At 35.7% G+C, this 19,120-nt stretch overlaps 1 protein-coding gene across 9 annotated transcripts in view; it reads right to left on the reverse strand.

Annotated features, from left to right (window-relative positions):
- The window catches only part of DMD (dystrophin), a 2,157,177-nt gene that overhangs the window by 1,327,037 nt on the left and 811,020 nt on the right, over positions 1-19,120 (reverse strand). For all 9 annotated transcript variants that reach the window (XM_077988314.1, XM_077988313.1, XM_028842274.2 and 6 more), the window contains one exon: positions 8,319-8,480. In XM_077988314.1, the coding sequence (XP_077844440.1) occupies positions 8,319-8,480 (162 nt within the window). The remainder of the gene's footprint in view (positions 1-8,318; positions 8,481-19,120) is intronic.

The raw sequence follows: 19,120 nt of genomic DNA on the forward strand, positions 1-19,120 counted from the left end.
ATAAATTTGGATCACTTCAAAATATTCAGAGTGGTGCCATAGTCTTCACTGTTGACTGTAGCATGATGTTAATAGGTTGGTGCAAAAATAATTGCAGTTTTCGCCATTACTTTTAATAATTTCATCCTTATATTTATAATTTGTAGAGAGATTTTTACAAAAGCGTACTATAGCTTAATTGCAGACTTAAAATGTATGCATCAAATTAATATGAAATAAATCTATATCTTTATCATAGAGCCTGTATGGACATAATACTGCACAGGTTTTCCAGGTACAGTCAGTGATGTGTGGCTGTAAAGTTTCTAGTATTTTACATCTCCTGCAACTTTTGTTTGTGACTGTTTCCCACACTTTTAAACATGTGAATTTAATAAGAGTTATTCTCAAGTGGAGAGTAATAAGTTCTACATAACAACACATAGGGGTGGCATTTCAAGGTTAGAACAGATTCAAAATTAACTGCACTAGGTTTACCATCATATCTACTGTGCTGTGTATAAAGGAAAAAAAAAGTCTGCAGCTATGGCTATATGGGATTTAAAATTTGAGCCCGACTCTCTGGATTAGTTCTCCATTTTTTTCTTCTCTCATTAAATTATCTAATTATCACATAAATTCCCCCTTTGCAGGTTTCTGCTGTCTAACTCATAAATCAGTAAAGCAGGCTGTAAAGTTACACTGTTGCAAGTCGTTTGGCAATCAAATGTGCCTATCTACACTATAAGAGTCTGTTTTATTCCCTAATGAAATCATAAGCTCAATCTGATAGACCAAAATCTGCAATTATATCTTTATTTTTAAGCCATTGATTTTGATAGCTTGGAAAGTTTATATTTAAATATGACCAGTCATATTTAAATTGAGTTATAAGATTTAGCTTCTTTAATCAATACAGGAAGACTGCCATTATAAATTCTTTTTTAATGTGCAGTTACTGCAACTAGTTTAAATTAATAGTTTTATTTGGTTTAAAAATTCCCTGTTTTCTAAATTGTACTCACATTGTCAATGGGAGGGGAAAAGAGATGGAAGGAGGAAGTCTGGTCTGTAGTAGACTCTGGAACAGCTGACGTCCTAGGTTGGTGAGCAAAACATGGCAGTATTTTTCAATATTTAATTATGAGGCCCTCTTCTTTGAAGGTAATTTGTTTCCTTGCTCTTTGCCTGCTCATAAATCTACTATGTGGGACATGAGATTACAAAAAAATCATCAAAAAGCTTATCCACCATATCAAGTGGGCTTCATCCCTGGGATGCAAGGCTGGTTCAACATACGCAAATCAATAAACGTAATCCAGCATATAAACAGAACCAAAGACAAAAACCACATGATTATCTCAATAGATGCAGAAAAGGCCTTTGACAGAATTCAACAGCCCTTCATGCTAAAAACTCTCAATAAATTCGGTATTGATGGAACGTATCTCAAAATCATAAGAGCTATTAATGACAAACCCACAGCCAATATCATACTGAATGGGCAAAAGGAAGCATTCTCTCTGAAAACTGGCACAAGACAGGGATGCCCTCTCTCACCACTCCTATTCAACATAGTGTTGGAAGTTCTGGCTAGGGCAATCAGGCAAGAGAAAGAAATCAAGGGTATTCAGTTAGGAAAAGAAGAAGTCAAATTGTCCCTCTTTGCAGATGACATGATTGTATATTTAGAAAACCCCATTGTCTCAGCCCAAAATCTCCTTAAGCTGATAAGCAACTTCAGCAAAGTCTCAGGATACAAAATCAATGTGCAAAAATCACAAGCATTCTTATACACCAGTAACAGACAAACAGAGAACCAAATCATGAATGAACTCACATTCACAATCGCTTCAAAGAGAATAAAATACCCAGGAATCCAACTTAAATGGGATGTAAAGGACCTCTTCAAGGAGAACTACAAACCACTGCTCAGTGAAATAAAAGAGGACACAAACAAATGGAAGAACATACCATGGTCATGGAGGATAGGAAGAATCAATATCGTGAAAATGGCCATACTGCCCAAGGTTATTTATAGATTCAATGCCATCCCCATCAAGCTACCAATGAGTTTCTTCACAGAATTGGAAAAAACTGCTTTAAAGTTCATATGGAACCAAAAAAGAGCCCGCATCTCCAAGACAATCCTAAGTCAAAAGAACAAAGCTGGAGGCATCACGCTACCTGACTTCAAACTATACTACAAGGCTACAGTAACCAAAACAGCATGGTACTGGTACCAAAACAGAGATATAGACCAATGGAACAGAACCGAGTCTTCAGAAATAATACCACACATCTACAGCCATCTGATCTTTGACAAACCTGAGAGAAACAAGAAATGGGGAAAGGATTCCCTATTTAATAAATGGTGCTGGGAAAATTGGCTAGCCATAAGTAGAAAGCTGAAACTGGATCCTTTCCTTATACGAAAATTAATTCAAGATGGATTAGAGACTTAAATGTTAGACCTAAAACCATAAAAAGCCTAGAAGAAAACCTAGGTAATACCAATTCAGGACATAGGCACAGGCAAGGACTTCATGTCTAAAACACCAAAAGCAACGGCAACAAAAGCCGAAATTGACAAATGGGATCTCATTAAACTAAAGAGCTTCTGCACAGCAAAAGAAACTACCATCAGAGTGAACAGGCAACCTACAGAATGGGAGAAAATTTTTGCAATCTACTCATCTGACAAAGGGCTAATATCCAGAACCTACAAAGAACTCAAACAAATTTATAAGAAAAAAACAAACAACCCCATCAAAAAGTGGGCAAAGGATATGAATAGACATTTCTCAAAAGAAGACATGCATATAGCCAACAGGCACAAGAAAAAATGCTCGTCATCACTGGCCATCAGAGAAATGCAAATCAAAACCACAATGAGATACCATCTCACACCAGTTAGAATGGCGATCATTAAAAAGTTAGGAAACAACAGGTGCTGGAGAGGATGTGGAGAAATAGGAATACTTTTACACTGTTGGTGGGATTGTAAACTGGTTAAACCATTGTGGAAAACAGTATGGCGATTCCTCAAGGATCTAGAACTAGAAATACCATATGACCCAGCCATCCCATTACTGGGGATATACCCAAAGGATTATAAATCATGCTGCTATAAAGACACATGCACACATATGTTTATTGTGGCACTATTCACAATAGCAAAGACTTGGAATCAACCCAAATGTCCATCAGTGACAGACTGGATTAAGAAAACGTGGCACATATACACCATGGAATACTATGCAGCCATAAAAAAGGATGAGTTTGTGTCCTTTGTAGGGACATGGATGCAGCTGGAAACCATCATTCTTAGCAAACTATCACAAGAACAGAAAACCAAACACCGCATGTTCTCACTCATAGGTGGGAATTGAACAATGAGATCACTTGGACTCTGAAAGGGGAACATCACACTCCGGGGCCTATTATGGGGAGGGGAGAATGGGGAGGGATGGCATTGGGAGTTACGCCTGACATAAATGACGAGTTGATAGGTGCAGCACACCAACATGGCACAAGTAGACATATGTAACAAACCTGCACGTTGTGCACATGTACCCTAGAACTTAAAGTATAATAAAATAAATAAATAAATAAATAATAATAAAAAAATGAGATCAGAATTCTTTGGGAAAAAGCAAATAGAATAGTAAAGATAGTGGAGCCACTGCTAGGCAACTCTGCTGTTGCTTGCAGTAATCTAAGCAACAGGGCCATGGTCTCCTCTACAAAATGTTCATCAACACATAATGACATGGTGACTTTCAACAGGTACCCATGTTGGGTTGTTCTTACATATCAAAGATTCAAAACTGAAATTAGTGGGAAAGGAAAAAAAATGTATGTGAAAGTATCTTTGTAATTTAAAAAATTACAAGACATTTAAGTAGCTGTTTATACATAGTCGTCACTGTTCCCTAAAATGATTAAGAGCCATATGCAAGTTAATTGGCATGTTAACAAATGTGGTTAGAAAAAAACGAATTGAACAAAGCCAAGCTGAGTTCAGCCTCAAACGTCTATATTGAACATTCTATTTGCCTAAATTAAAATTTGTGCGATAGCTCTCAGCTATATTTTCTTCCATCACCCATTTTCCATTAGAGGAAAAAATCAAAATAGGAGAGAATGTCACCAGTAGTTTGACTGCCACTCGGACTCCCTCCCATTGAAATGCTGACACAGTTATAGAAGAGAATCTTTATAAAAGAGTGATAGAAAATGTTATATGAAAAATACTCCGGAACAATTTACTCAGTACTAGTAAGGAACCATCCAAAGCCATCCTCAAACTTAGCTACACATTAGAATGAGTGAAAAAGTTTCCAAAAATTCTGAAGACCAAATTCACCTATAGATTTTGATTTGATTGCTCTGGGGTTCAGCATGGTTACTTAGATTTCTGCTCTAGGATTTTAGGTGCCAAAACTAAAACTCTGTGCTTCAATACATAGTTCTGAAAAATTGAGCAGTAAATGACTAAATTTGTTTCTTTGCAGTTATACAATTTGGTGATTTTATTTTTTAAATTGTTTCCAAGGAATACTCATAAGTTGTTATGTTTTTAATCATAGTACTTTGGAAATAGTTCTAAAGTTTCTGTTTTCTAAGATATATTTCCATATCTAGAAGAGTTTTCCCAATTTGCTTTATTCTGTTTCAACACATCTTTTCTAAATTTTGTATTTTAATAAAACTTCTCATTAAACGAGCTGACACTGGGTAGTTTGATGCTGTGGTCATATAATTTAAGCCTGTGATTTGGCTAAGTGTTATGTTTTGAAATAAAATACTCCTAGGTCAACACATGCTCTTATATCCTTGCAGCACGCAGATTTTCTAAAAGGTTAAGTTTTGCTTCTGTAAGTAAGCTCATGTCACTAAAATAAGTCAAATAATTTTAAGTCCAATTCAAAATCGGAGGGCTCAGTTTTCCAATCATGAGAAATAACTGATCAATTAACATGCTAAGGAAGTGAGCAGCTCTTTTCTTTCCTATGGCAATAAATGCAAATGTGAATGTAAAGAAGTATCCTGATCTACATCTACTTTTATATATAACAAGGGTATGGTTGTCAGAAAGTTATACATATGTTATGCACTTCCTTAATGCAATAGCTTTTATACCTGAAGATCTCAAACGATCTTAAAATGCAGAAAAAATAATGCTCTAACAGTTTCAAATTAAGTAGCAAAACTCTCAGTACACCACACGGTGGAGTCAGATACCAACAAATCTGTGTGACCAGTATATGACAGAGAATCTGACATATATTTCAAAGACTAAATATGGTAACATCGTACATTTTTTCCTGCTTCTCAGTGATGAATTAAGCTAACTATACCATTTATGAAAAGAGAAATTATAGTGTACTAATATTTTAATTAGCAATAACTTTATCTTTAAATGCAAATTTATAGAAACATATTTTTGTTAATATGATGCATTAAAGTTAGCCCCTATTCTTTTCTTTCTTTCTTTCATCTCTCTCTCTCTCTTTCTATCTATACCATCTCTTTCTATATTTAAAATGTCATTTTGGTGGCATTCTTAGTGGATCCTTCATCTTACACACTGTGCTCATGTTATTTCACTATCTAACTTTTGACTTTCTATTTCATGGGAATTTCGAGTTGCTTTTTAGGAAATATAATCCTTGAAGCAAATCTGAGTACTTGAGAACTCTGTTCTAGAAAACAATTCACTTACTGCCGTATTAAAATAAAACCTTGGAGCAGAAGAATGTTTTAATAGCTTTCAGATGGCTTGTATTTTCCAATATTATGTATTACCATTGGGGAGACACAATGTCAAGAACTATGTTGGTAATGCAGGTACGACCTGAAATGCATGGAAAATGGATATGAGCTGAATACCTAAAAATCTCTTTCTTCAAGAAGATCTGAAATTTCATAATTTATCTGTGTTCTGCTGTTTGCAAGTACTTTTCTACTGATGTAGTTAATAACACTTTTACTGTAGTTTTTTTTAGAAAAACCAAACAAAATGTTTTGTGATTAAAAACTAGTAATGTTTATAGAATCCTGAATCCATTTCTAAATAAGAAAAAACACACAGTGCCCCTTATCACAACCTTTTCAACTAAAGATGTTTTGCTCTAAAAGCTCCAATTCTCCTTCAAAGACAATAGTATAATAGCTTTGCCTATCAAATTTGCTACTCATAATTTCATTCTACAAGTCTGTCACAATGTAGTTCTTTATGCATTTTAAAGTACTAATTTTCAATATTAATGTCTAATATTCATACTGCTCAAAATTTTCCTTAATTCCTTTCAGAAAGTCACGAGCATTTTTAATCAAACATTCCTTCAAAACTCATGTCATTAGTTTAAATGAAAGCAGTTCTACTCTGAATTTCATTTATAATCATGTAGTTCTTCTCAATTCAGGAACAATCACTCATTCCTATCATGCATTTTACTAAACCCTGCCTGTGGTGGATACGCTAAATACTCCGACTTGATCATTACACAATCTATGCATATGAGAAAATATTACATAAATGTTGTACCCAGAAATATGTATAAATATTACATAACAAAAAACCTTTTTCATTATGACTCAAACTGGGACAGACTCAGGAATAGTTAATGATAGAGAACCTGGCTTGTGTAAGTTTGAAAAATGTATATACTGGAGTAGGTATGTATCAACATATCACACTTACCCTCTAAAATATGTGCAATCATTATATATCAAGACAAAATAAAACTTGAATCCTCAATACGTTTACTATTATTCCTCACTTCTACTACAGTACTTACTCTTGTTGCCCAGTGAAAAACTATGAGGAGGATTTTATCATCAGGATTCTCCCCAAAATTCTCTTTCTTCATCCCCTATTGCAATGGTATAGCATTCCACAAGGAAACCATATTCCCTGGACTTTTTAAGCCTATCAAAACTACCTATACTCTGCCACGTATTATCAGGGACATTCTTGGTCAAACTTAGACAATATAGTAAACTAAATCATGCTATTGTGTATGCTGACACCCGGGGCACCTATTAACTGTGATTCATTAACTGTCGTTGCATTGTAACCATGATCTACAAATCTAATATTTCACCCCCAAATTGATTTTAAAGTGAAAAACTTCACGCCTCTTCACTAACTGGTGGGGAGAAGGCTTTGAGATTTGCAGCTAACCTTCTAGTGCTCCTCACATCATAGCATGTACTTGGTGACTGGGTTTACAACATGTACACAAGATTTGAAAAGCAGCTAAATTAATTGCTACCACACAACCCTAAAGACATTTGAATAAATAATACCTATGATAACTTCACATATGTTTAAATGTTAATTAAAAAATGAGAATAGCATTTTTAAAATACTTCTTACAGTGAGTGTAAATTTAGTTATGGCCTAAAATTTACTCACTGAAAGTCCACTTAGATTTATTTTCATCACTATTTTAATTCTCATTCTAGAAAAAGAAAAACAGGTAAACACGTTTTATATTTTGGTTTGAATGAAGCATGAGAGTGTGTGCATGTAGCTATTCTGAGCATGAGCATTAATAATTGAGGTGCAAATTTATATTGATAATTTTGTGTTACTAACTGCTTGTAACTAAGACATTTTTATAAAACAATATAGACCATGTGACTAAACTCAATGATGAGTTTATAATAAAATGTTTGAGACTGATTTTCAACAGTGTCATAAAAATTTTTTTTTTTTTTTAAGAAAATAAAAAAGTCTCGCTCTGTTCCAGGCTGGAATACAGTGCTGTGATCTCGGCTCACTGCAACCTCCGCCTCCCGGGTTCAAGCGATTCTCCTGCCTCAGCCTTCCGAGTAGCTGGGATTACAGGCGCCCGCCACCACAACCAGCTAATTTTTGTATTTTTAGTAGAGACGGGATTTCACCATGTTGGCCAGGCTGGTCTCAAACTCCTGACCTCGTGATCTGCGAGCCTTGGCCTCCCAAAGGGCTGGGATTACAAGCGTGAGCCACCACAACTGGCAAAAAAGTATTTTCTTTACCATTTACTTTCCTATGGTTTTCCTCTAGCTTTTAGTATAGCTTGAAGTCAGAAACACCAGAACGTATTGCTCCTGTCTTTGAATTGTCTTTATTTCAAATTCCTCCATTACATGCTTAAAAAAATAAATCTTAGACTAGTGATCTAGACCCCTTTTTCTTCCTACCTACCTCCAAATAGTCAAATCAGTGAATCAAAACAACCCCCTGGAAAACTAGTTGAATACGTTTAAAGTTAGAAACTCTGCAACATTTTGTTCACGTAATAAAAACAAAAGAACGGAAGCTGATTCCCAGATGTACTTGCCTGGGCTTCCTGAGGCATTTGAGCTGCGTCCACCTTGTCTGCAATATAAGCTGTCAACTGCTTGTCAATGAATGTGAGGGACTCCTGAATTAAGTGTAAGGATTTTTCGATCTCCTGGGCAGACTGGATGCTCTGTTCAAGCAACTTTTGCCTCCTTACAGCCTAAAGAGAAGGAATAAGAGTGTATCAATTAAATGTTTACTCTTGATAGCTTTTCTATAATCCTGCTGCACAATAAAAGAAGATTCTAGACTCTTCCACAATCACCTTTTTGTAAGATAGACTTCGCAGCTTCCTGGCACTCATTCAGCTCTGCTGATTTAAAAAAAAAAAAAAAAAAAAAAAAAATTGTGAAGGAGAAAAATAAATAGCAAACAAAACTATAGGATCAGGGATCTCTGCATGAAAATAAATCACAATATCACGTACATTAAGGAAAGAGGCTGGAAAAAAAAATTAGCAAAATCATCTCTGTCATTGCAATCTGTATTTCTCAGGTCGAATGTTCCTCCTGATCTCATTATATAGTTCAAGAGATTTGGTTTGCTTAGAATAGGGTCATCGTCATCACAATCCAATTCAAGACAGATAATCTACTTCCACCAGTGAGGCACATGTACAATCTGTTCAGAATCAGCTCCTTGTCAAAAACAGAATTTTAGATAACAGTCTGGTTAAAGATTGATTTTGAAAACTATTTCAACCAGCTTTGCATGATCATTTTTCTCCCTACTTTCTTTCACAATTTGGATTATGGAAATTGTTTGTACAATTGGATTTGTGTTACTGCTGAAGTAGAAAAAATAATAAGTAATCCTAATATAGCTGCAATTAATCTTGATTGTTACTGTAAGTATGATTAGGATAATTCAACAATTTTCAAATATAAATAGCATGCTGAACAGATTGGAAAGTCTCCCTTCAAGGATCTGTTCACCTTTAACAGAGTAGTTATAAAAGAAATAGGGCAGGCAACTTACTGGGAATTAAGTTATGTGTCATTTAAAATACATTTCCTTAATATACAATGTATAGGTGTGATTATCTGTTACAATATAACTTTCTTTCCCACAGAGCATGATTGAGGTTTTAAGATGATCTTGGTTTTAATATTATATATAGAATATTAGATATTACATAAATACTATATATGTTGGTTCTTAAGCTTTAAAAATATTAGTGATGTCATTATTCTTCCATGAAGCCAACCTATAACACAGCGTTGTCCAAGTAAAAATACAGTTAAAGGCATCTAGACTAAGTGAAAAGAACGGGAAGTTTAGTGATGCTGCAGGAAGAGGGAAGGCTTTCCCAGTACTTCTCCCTGTACCACAAATTTTGACTCCATTAAGATTTTGTCCTAGGCTTTCCTTTCTTCTCATTCTACCCATACCTTTAACTTCAATTCCTCCTCACATTCTGGCACCTCTCAACTTTACATCTCTCAAGTCCAGATTTCCCCTCGATCTTCATACTTGCATGTTATCTCACCCTATTGGACATCTCATGAATATTCTACAAACACCAAAAGCTAACACTCCCAAATATGAACTCCTTGCGTATCCTCTTCTCACCTACTTCTCAACTCCCCAACTTGCTTTTCCTCCTTCTCTGTATTTATTTCTGTTTCGGCAAAATACAAATAATGATTGCCTTCATTTGACATAATTCTAGATATTTCTACTTCCTCTATCACGTCCTTCATCATGTTGCATCTAATCAGTCAATTACTAATTATTTATTATACCTTCTAAATAGTTCTTGATTCCATTCTTTTCTCTCTCCATTGTCTTTCATCAAGTGAAAATTGTTACTGTATCATACCTCAAATGTGGTACCAGTTTCTTCATTGCCTTTTTACTCTGCCACTTCCCACCTGTAAAGTGTTCTCTCAATAATGAAATTATGGCTTCCTGTCTAAAATTCTCTAGTGATTCTTTGCTATCCTTCAAATAAAAGCTTTATTTATTTATTGAGATGGAGATGGAGTCTCTGTCACCCAGGCTGGAGTGCAGTAGCACAATGTCAGCTCACTACAACCTCCACCTCTCAGGTTCAAGCGATTCTCCTGCCTCAGCCTCTCAAGTAGCTGGGATTACAGGTGCTTGCCAACATGCCCGCCTAATTTTTGTATTTTTAGTAGAGACATGGTTTCACCACATCGGCCAGACTGGTCTCAAACTCCTGACCTCAGGTGATCTACCCGCCTCGGCCTCCCAAAGTGCTGGGATTACAGGTGTGATACATCGCGCCGAGCCAAAAGCTTTATCCTTAATGTGGCTTTAAAGTCCCTTCATGATTAAGTCCTGCTGGTGTCTTTTACTCCCTGCCCTAGCTATACATAAATTTTATTTTTTATTTGCCAACCTACACTGTGGCCCTCTTGATTCTTGGCCTTAGACATGCTGTTCCTTTTTACTGGAATAATCTCAATTCTGACTTCCTTTTATTGGCTAATTTACATTTATCTTCTGAATCTAGTGGACATCTCTTCCAAGTGGCTACCTCTGGCAACCTTCTAAATTCAGGGAGGTAATTCTTACATGTTCTTTGAATTTTGTATTTTTTTTTGATTTGACAAGTAAAAATTGTATTAAGTTAGAGCATGTAACATGATGTTTTAATATATGAATATGTTATGGGATGGCTAAGTTAAGCTATTTATGCATTCCCTCACATGACATTATGTTCTTTCTTGCACTTTGTATGTGTCTTAGCATGTACCAGACCATATTTAATCTCCCATTAATGGTCTGCATTTACTTTAGACTATCAATTCTAATGAGGTCAGGGATTATGGCTGTCTTGCTCATTGCTCAATATCTGTTTCTAGAATAAAGCCCAACAGCTTTATGACTGAATGAAAAGCACAAGGAGAAATTTTAATGAGAAAAACAGAAAACTTCAAATAGTCAAAGACAAAAATGGATTTACAGAGGAAACTGAAAGCAAAGGTCACCACTGCTCAGAGACGTATCTTTTGGAGAATAAATCTACATGTTTTTGTATTAAAAGTGTCAGAATGGGGGTGGGACATTATTTGGAGAACATTTAAATCTATTTCTATTAAAATACTGTATCCAAGATTGTTGACTGAGGCTTTGCCCTATATTCCAATTCAAACATAGCTTCCTTTTATTCTCAGTCAAAATTTCAACTAAAATTTATATCAGGTAATTTACTAATTCAGATAACAGGGTTCATGGCTATAATTAGAGCCTCTATTGTAGAGGAGACTGGCTGCAGCCTACCCAGAGCTCTTCCAAAGAAATGGATCTCTAATGATAAAAATTTCAGCACTGTGGCAGGTGGTTAGAGATAACTTCCAATCACAGCATGTAGTAATTGCCTAGTCAGGTATTATTTAAATTTGGTCCTTCCTCTGGCTAAAGGGAAAAACAGTGTACAAGGCACATCTGTAGATTTTAATTGTATAGGATGTAATATAGAATAACATTAAACCACATATCTAGCCTCAAAATTATTTTTAGAAACCTAACTTTGTCTATTCATGAGATTCTATGGGCTGAAAGGAACAGTGTGGCTTAAGAAATGATGGCAGAGTTGACTTCGGGTGGGTTGGTTCTTTTCCTGGCCTGACAGTCAATAAGAAAGGCTGATTTACACAGATTCCTTGATTATCTCAGTCAGTGAAAAGACCTGATGTCAATCCAAGCTTGCAGAATTCTTTCAACTAGTCATGGCATAAGCTGCCTTCTATTTCTAAACATCTCATTAGGCACACCCTGATGGAATGTCAGGCTTATGAATTTTCTTTTTATTTATTTTATTTTTTTAGGCTTATGAATTTTCTATGACTTTCTGCCCGCTTGACCTGTGCTGTCTCATTGAATGAAGTTCGTAGAAAGTCTTGAACCATAATCTGATTTTTGTTATTGTTCCAGAATACTGTTCAACTATTGTTTTAAAATGTTATTTCATGTCTTTAGCTAATCCACTTAGCAGTAAGAGGAATTATGTAGCTAGGCAGGCAGAAACAGCAAATATAAGTTAGAAAGATGATCTCTTAATAACTGGCCATCAATGACAAAAATATAAAAATAGAAAACAATCCTAGTAATGGTTACCAAGAAAAACACATAATATATTTTAATCCAGTTTTCAAAGAAAATTAAAACTAAGTAAAATTAACACAAATTATTTTGTATCTTTAAAGTACCATGAAATATAAAATAAGTTTAAGAAAAACTTTTAAGAGTGTAATGAGTTTTGCTGGCAATGGAAAGTCATCTCTACAATGAATTGACAGTTCATCACATTTCCATTTTAAAAATAATGTACTAACCTTTGTGCCACAACATTACAAATACATAAATCAAAGTGTAGCATATCTAAGAAACTCTGGAAGAAAAAATTCTTCATGTGAAATAAAAAACCAAATATTGAAATCAAAAAATGTATTTAACAATGAACGCATGGTTTAAAAAGCCAAATTAGAAAAAAAAAATCATTTAATAACATTTTACAAAAAACTGCATTCATTAAAGGAGCTATGTATCCTATGCTATACTTATTAAACTCAATACAAAAAGCAATTTTACTTCATTCACGAGGTGATGGGTAAGCTTATGATTGCAAATGGATTAAGAATGTGGGCGCACTGTTTGCAATCATCTCGTAATAGGAGACATTTATTCTTTGTATTTAAGTAGTCATCATTGTGATTTAGACATGTGAAACATTTCAATTTCCAGCAGTTTTAAATTTTTTCTTCTGAGTAAAGGATTTTCGCCAATGTCAAAATAAAGCCCTCATTTTTTTGAATAATTTTAGTAGCAAATGAACTAAAGAAAACTAAAAAGCAAAGCAACGACAAAGTTTTGAAGTTTCTGCTCAGGGTAGTGCATTAATTGGCTCCAACCTGACTGTCCCTACCTTGCAGAGAGTAGAGCAATATGGAATATGTTTTATTTTTTAGAAAGTGTCTTGGGATAGGAGTCCTGTAAGAGACGTGCTAAAACCAAATCCTACTCAATCTGCTCTTCAGAAACTTAAGTGGAGACCCATGAGAAGACATTAATCTCCATTTGACAACCACGCTTCACTTCACAGACTTTACCAATTAAGCTTTCTTTCCCAGAGTCTCAACTTTAGTGAACCAAGCAACGGGTGAAACTGCTTCCTTTTAGTGTTTCTTTTTCACCTACTAAGAGGTTGCAATTTGTTCAAGTGCCAAGTAACAAGAATACACAATTCAAATGAATCATGTTGGTGGGTGTATATCATTTTTTATAAACTATTTCCTCCTAATTCTTCTATTTAACTTAAGAGCAAGCCTGAAACTGTCACTATGGTTATGAATACACTGAATTCTATCTGTTGTCTTAGAATTCTGGCTATAGTATTAAACTGAAAATAACAAGTAATAAGTCTCTCTCATTCTAAGCAATGGAAATAGCAGGACATAGCAAAGGGCTTACCAAAGAGCTGGGAAAACTGGCCTTGCCTTTGTTGTTCCACCATACCTACTTACACTAAAATTCTCTGAAGGTTTTAGAGAGAATCATTGCCTTGCTGAATTCATGGCCTAGAGGGACAGTAGGGATGGCTCCCTCTGTTTATGCCTTAAGGGGGAATAAAAGATGGTACTTCGACCTTTTTGCCCCAAGCAAGTTAAGTGGAGCTCCAAGATCACTGATCGCAGGGTCTGGGAGTCCAGAGTAGATGGGGATGACACCTAATCACCAACTCTGCTTCTGAAGATGTCTGCTTCAGAAATTCTATGCCTACTTGACAGGTAAAAAATTAATTATATATGATACAGTGAAGAGAGGGGGCAGCCTGTACTTCCCAGTGCTTGGTGTGGCAAATGTTTCTCAATAGGTGAAGTGAACATGGAAGAAGACAGCCATGTTTGAGCTGTCTACCAGGAACACTCTTCTATGGAGCAAGAGTACCTCAGGATCCAGAGGCTTGAAGATGTTTTTATAGAGCATACTTTCCTTGTTAAAGATGGGAAAACAAAAGAGCTTCTGCATGACTTCTTAAAGATCGCATACTTGCACCCCAAATAAACCCAATGTTTGTATCTCTGTTACACACACACACACACACGCGCGACTCATAAATCATAAACTCAATACTACAAATAGCTAGTTAACAGAAGACATTTGCCTGTTTTCCTTAATTCCTGCTTCCTAGGACATTGGAGAATAATATAACTGAAGCCGAGTTAAGAAAGAAAATAAATAAGGCAGTGGTGGTGTAAGGTGGAATCTAACCACGCTTCCCTTCCAGAGCAAGTCTTTTAGACCACGGCTTAAGCTTGAGCTGGAAACAAGGAAGAATATTAAATTAAATATGACATTGAGATTTTAAGCTGAACCCAATTACATTTAAGTGTTTATTACCTCAGAGGCCAGAAAGCAATCGGGTCTATTCATGGTGCCATCTATCTGGATGATCTAAAAGCATTTCCTGTTTCTGATCTATCTGGCTCAAACCATGCATCAAACTACTAACACAGTCCATCAATTCAGCACTTGCTCAAATGAAGCAAAGGCAAAGAAAAATGACAGACATCCAGAACATCTAGAATGTGGGCCAGAAGAAGATAGAAAATGGTTTATGGAAGGTATGAAGGATAAAGAAGAACTTAAGAAACATCTGTGAAAAATGGAGTATTATAGTAGTATCACATGATTGAAAAGCTAAGAAAGATATGTCGATGCTTTTGTCTCATACAACTGCTAGCAAATCACATGTTTTATATCCATCTACCAACATACATGAATATAAATAATCCATGTGAGTACTATTGCTCCTGTCAAATGCAACAACTTGCCTACTGATTGATAACTTTGCTGAACAAACAATTTAAATTTCTAAAGCATAATTTTAAAGAAGCACGCCATAAAAGTATCAGGAATTATTTAAGGACCACTAAGAATGTTCTATTTGCCTCAGAAATTGGTTCTTACAATTTTTAGTTGTTTAGAACTGGCAAGATGACAGCCTTAAAGAAGCTGACACTTGAGGCACACATTGTATTGTACACTTGGATCTCTTTGAGATTGATTAGCTATGAACACTTTATTTTCCATAACTTTGTATGATGTTAATAGATCCTTTAAAAATTATATAAAAATTTCTAGATGTCTAGATATGCTTATACCAGCTTAATAAAATGTTTTTCAAAAAGAATAGAGGTAGGATTTTGAAAAGGGAATTAAATCGAGATTAAGAGAAAAGCAGAGGGAGAAGAGGATAATTTACAACAGAAAGAATAATTTACCAATGCTCATAGCTCATCATAAGATTCACTTTGTTGCTCTGTGTTCAAATTAGTTTGTCCTATTTTTTTCCTAAAGGAGGTCTCACACTGTGTTCCTTGGACACGAAAGACGAAGTAAATTAAAACCGTGTTGCTTTAACCCACTTTAAATATAACTCTTGTGAGGGGCTCTGGTACAGTGGTTTTTCCTGTGGCATATTTGTTAATGTATTTAATAGGGATGTAGGCTATAAATAATTACAAAGATGTGTACATGTTTGAATACATATCTTTTAAATATAAAATAAAGAAGGTTACATTATTCACGAGAGGCTTCTAGATTTATGTTTTGTTAATGTCACTAGGTTTGAACACACCTGGGGGAAAACCCAAAAGCCATGTGCATGGAGCTCCTATAATTTTCTTTGTCAGGAAAGAATATAAATGTGAAAACTGTTGGTGTCATGGTTAATCGGAACTTCATCTGTTTTAGGTTTTAGCAGGTCACTGAAGTTCTTCTGTGACCTCTGAAGGAAGCACACTTGAAAGTAATATTTGGGAATCATTTTATCAGTGGAACTTGTCATTAGATAGCTGTCACTTTCAAGTAGAGCATTGATAGAATGGTCAATGAGCTATATGGTAATATATCTAAGACATTTCTGGATTCTTGCTGCATCCATTTATCTTCACGGGTAGACAAGTGAAATTGGTCTTCTGCCCCGACAGGAGCAAACTGATGCTTTATTTAAGTTTCAAAAAGAAAGTGAGTGAAGCATTACTCAGTAAACATAAAATAAGTCTACAGGATTCATCAGATCCAAGCTTTCTCAAGGTAACTTCAGGAGCCACCCTAAGTCAGTGAAATTTTTCTGGCCCAATGGCGAGGTACTCTTTGACTACACATGTGTTCATATTATTAAAGTCTAAATTTTGGCAGTGAATAATTGATACAGGAAATAATTAAAATATTAAAGTCACTCTCTCCTGATATGGAATAGTGAGACAGAATCAGATTCCAGGGATGACTTGGTTAGGATTGAGACATGTATATAAAGTCTATATATGAGACAAAAGTCCAAATCTGGGGTTAAAATCAAGTTGTAACATAAAGCAATAAATGATGGTCAGGAATAAACAAACAAAATACAGCCACTGAACAAATTGATTGATTTCTGACAATTGCTCCTCTTATTGTCTCAGGAAGCCACGAATGCAGTGACTCTCCTAATGCAAATTATAGGCAGGGAAAAGATGAGTAGTCAAAATTAGAAAAAATGTAGCTGGTGCTTCTAAGTTGAGTGGTATAGGTTAATTAGCCAAGCACAGAAGTACCCAAGTGAGAGAGAGCATACTGAGGCCAATTGCAGATACGTTGGTGGTTGTGAGCAAACTAGTCCTTGCGACGTAGATGAACTAGCCAGTTGATACTCCTCTTAAATAAGGGCAGTGATATCCGGTCAGTACAGTAGTGTAACAAAGATCTCAGAGTGAAAGAACCCTTGGAACTAGTTAGTCCCTCTACTTAGGAATTCAGACTCTCAGGATAGAAACTCAACACAGCATCTCCAGCTTTTTGGACTTAACATGATGTGTGGGAAGCAAATCCATCACACTTCCTTTTATAGAGCAGGTAAGGATGGCCACACAGGTTGCCTATGAATAAAACAGTTTCCAATCTTCAGTCAAGCAGTGTGAAATACAGCCTTGAAAACTAGAAATGGTGTTTTTCTGATGTGTATTAGAGAGCTCTGCTGGATTCCTTCTACTGTGATGTAGGCTCATAATAGTCTAAGGCCAGTGTTCAGGTTCTCTTGAACTAAAGTGCTATGGATTTTGCTAGCCTCTGTGGTCAACTGTAATTCATATTGGTTCAAACTTGAAATTGTATCAGAGAAACTGGAAAAATGTTCCTCTCTCCTGGAATGTCTGGGACGACCGGTCCTTTTTCATCCTACCCAAATACATGAAGATTAACAATATTTATCACAAATACTCCAGATGATTGTCATGGCTCTGGAGAAGTTGATGGGCAAGGCACAGTTTGCTTATGGTTTCCTGTCATCTTACTTATCCACACTACATTGAAAAAGTCCTCAAGTCTAGCTCAGTCAATATCTACACTGTTTTGTCCTAAGGTTATTACAAGGTTTTCTAATATTTTGTGCTCCAAGTTGTTAGGATAGACAAGACTGCAGTTTTATAAGAGAGAGCTCCTGCCAGGATCTTTGGCTCCGATATGATTCATTTGGATGGGATGTGCACCTTGAACAGCAGGAACAAGGTGTATAGAACAGCTGCTTTTCTTTCTGCTTTCTAAACATTCTTTATAGTGCTTTAGGAGTGGGTTGGGAGTGCAAAAAGATGACTCGTGTGTTTATGTGAGCATAGGGAACGGATAAACACTAGCAGAATGATGCATTACACTCAATTCCTTGTTACAGACTAGGGTCATCTGCTACAAAATGTTCTTACAATACACTAAGCTGGCTGAAATAGAAATAAACTGGCTTCAAACTTCCTCTCTTCTCTATGTCCTCATCACCCCACAATGGCATCTCCTCATCATCTATAGATGAAACCCATTGTGCTGGAATTACTTGGCATGGGAGAGGAATAAACAAGTTTCTGGTGTGAGGCTTTAACTTGTAGGATTGTTAAACTTGTTATACAACAGATATAGCTGAAGATTAAGATGTGGACAACGCCTACAGCCACGCAGGACTGCTTAGCATCTTCCCCACAGGAAATATCTGTTCCGTCAACATCATGGTTTGGGTGAGGGAGAGAGGTAACGTGTAATGAGGACCCTAGTGATGCCCTTTCCATGTCATGGAAAATTTGCTGCAGTTTCCTAGAAAGTGTTCATTCTATTCCAGCAGGGAACTGTGGCTCTGAAGGAAAACCACTTTTTCTTCTGCTTGGTTTAGTTGTTGAGGTTCATTTCTGGAATATAGAGATCATCTATCTGTCATGAGCAGTGGATGGGCAAGAATAAATTAGTGGTCCACAGTAGGAATGAATCTAACACATAATGTAACTTAGCAAAGTGGACCTTATACATGTGCTGATAAAGCTCTATCTGGACTAGGACTCACAAACCTGAATAATAATCAGAATGAACTTTTCCAAATACAGTTCTCAGCCTCAATCAAAATCTACTAAACTAGAAAATCAGACAGAGTCAAAAGGGGGTATGTGTACACTAAAGTCCCTATACCCTTCTATCTGTGTAATTTTGATGATGAGCTGAAATTGAGAAGGTCTATGAAGACTAAAGTTAGAAAGAAAAGATGCCTCAAATAACAACAACAAAATAACAGGTAAGAAAATGCAATCAGTTGGGTTCACAGCAAAAAAGAGCAAACGATAGAATGCTATGAAATTGGTATTAATGCTGATCAGAATACACGAAACGCAGTGAGGTAGAAAAAGTAAGAAAATTCTCCAATTTTATTGGATACTTTCAATGGAAAATTACTAATGAATATATGCATTCTATGATTTAAAAGACAGCTTGATGAACTTGGAAAATATTTTTATTCCTTATTCCATATAGGGACACTAG

Source organism: Macaca mulatta, chromosome X (genome assembly GCF_049350105.2).
Source record: "Macaca mulatta isolate MMU2019108-1 chromosome X, T2T-MMU8v2.0, whole genome shotgun sequence".
Taxonomy (NCBI): Eukaryota; Metazoa; Chordata; class Mammalia; order Primates; family Cercopithecidae; genus Macaca; species Macaca mulatta.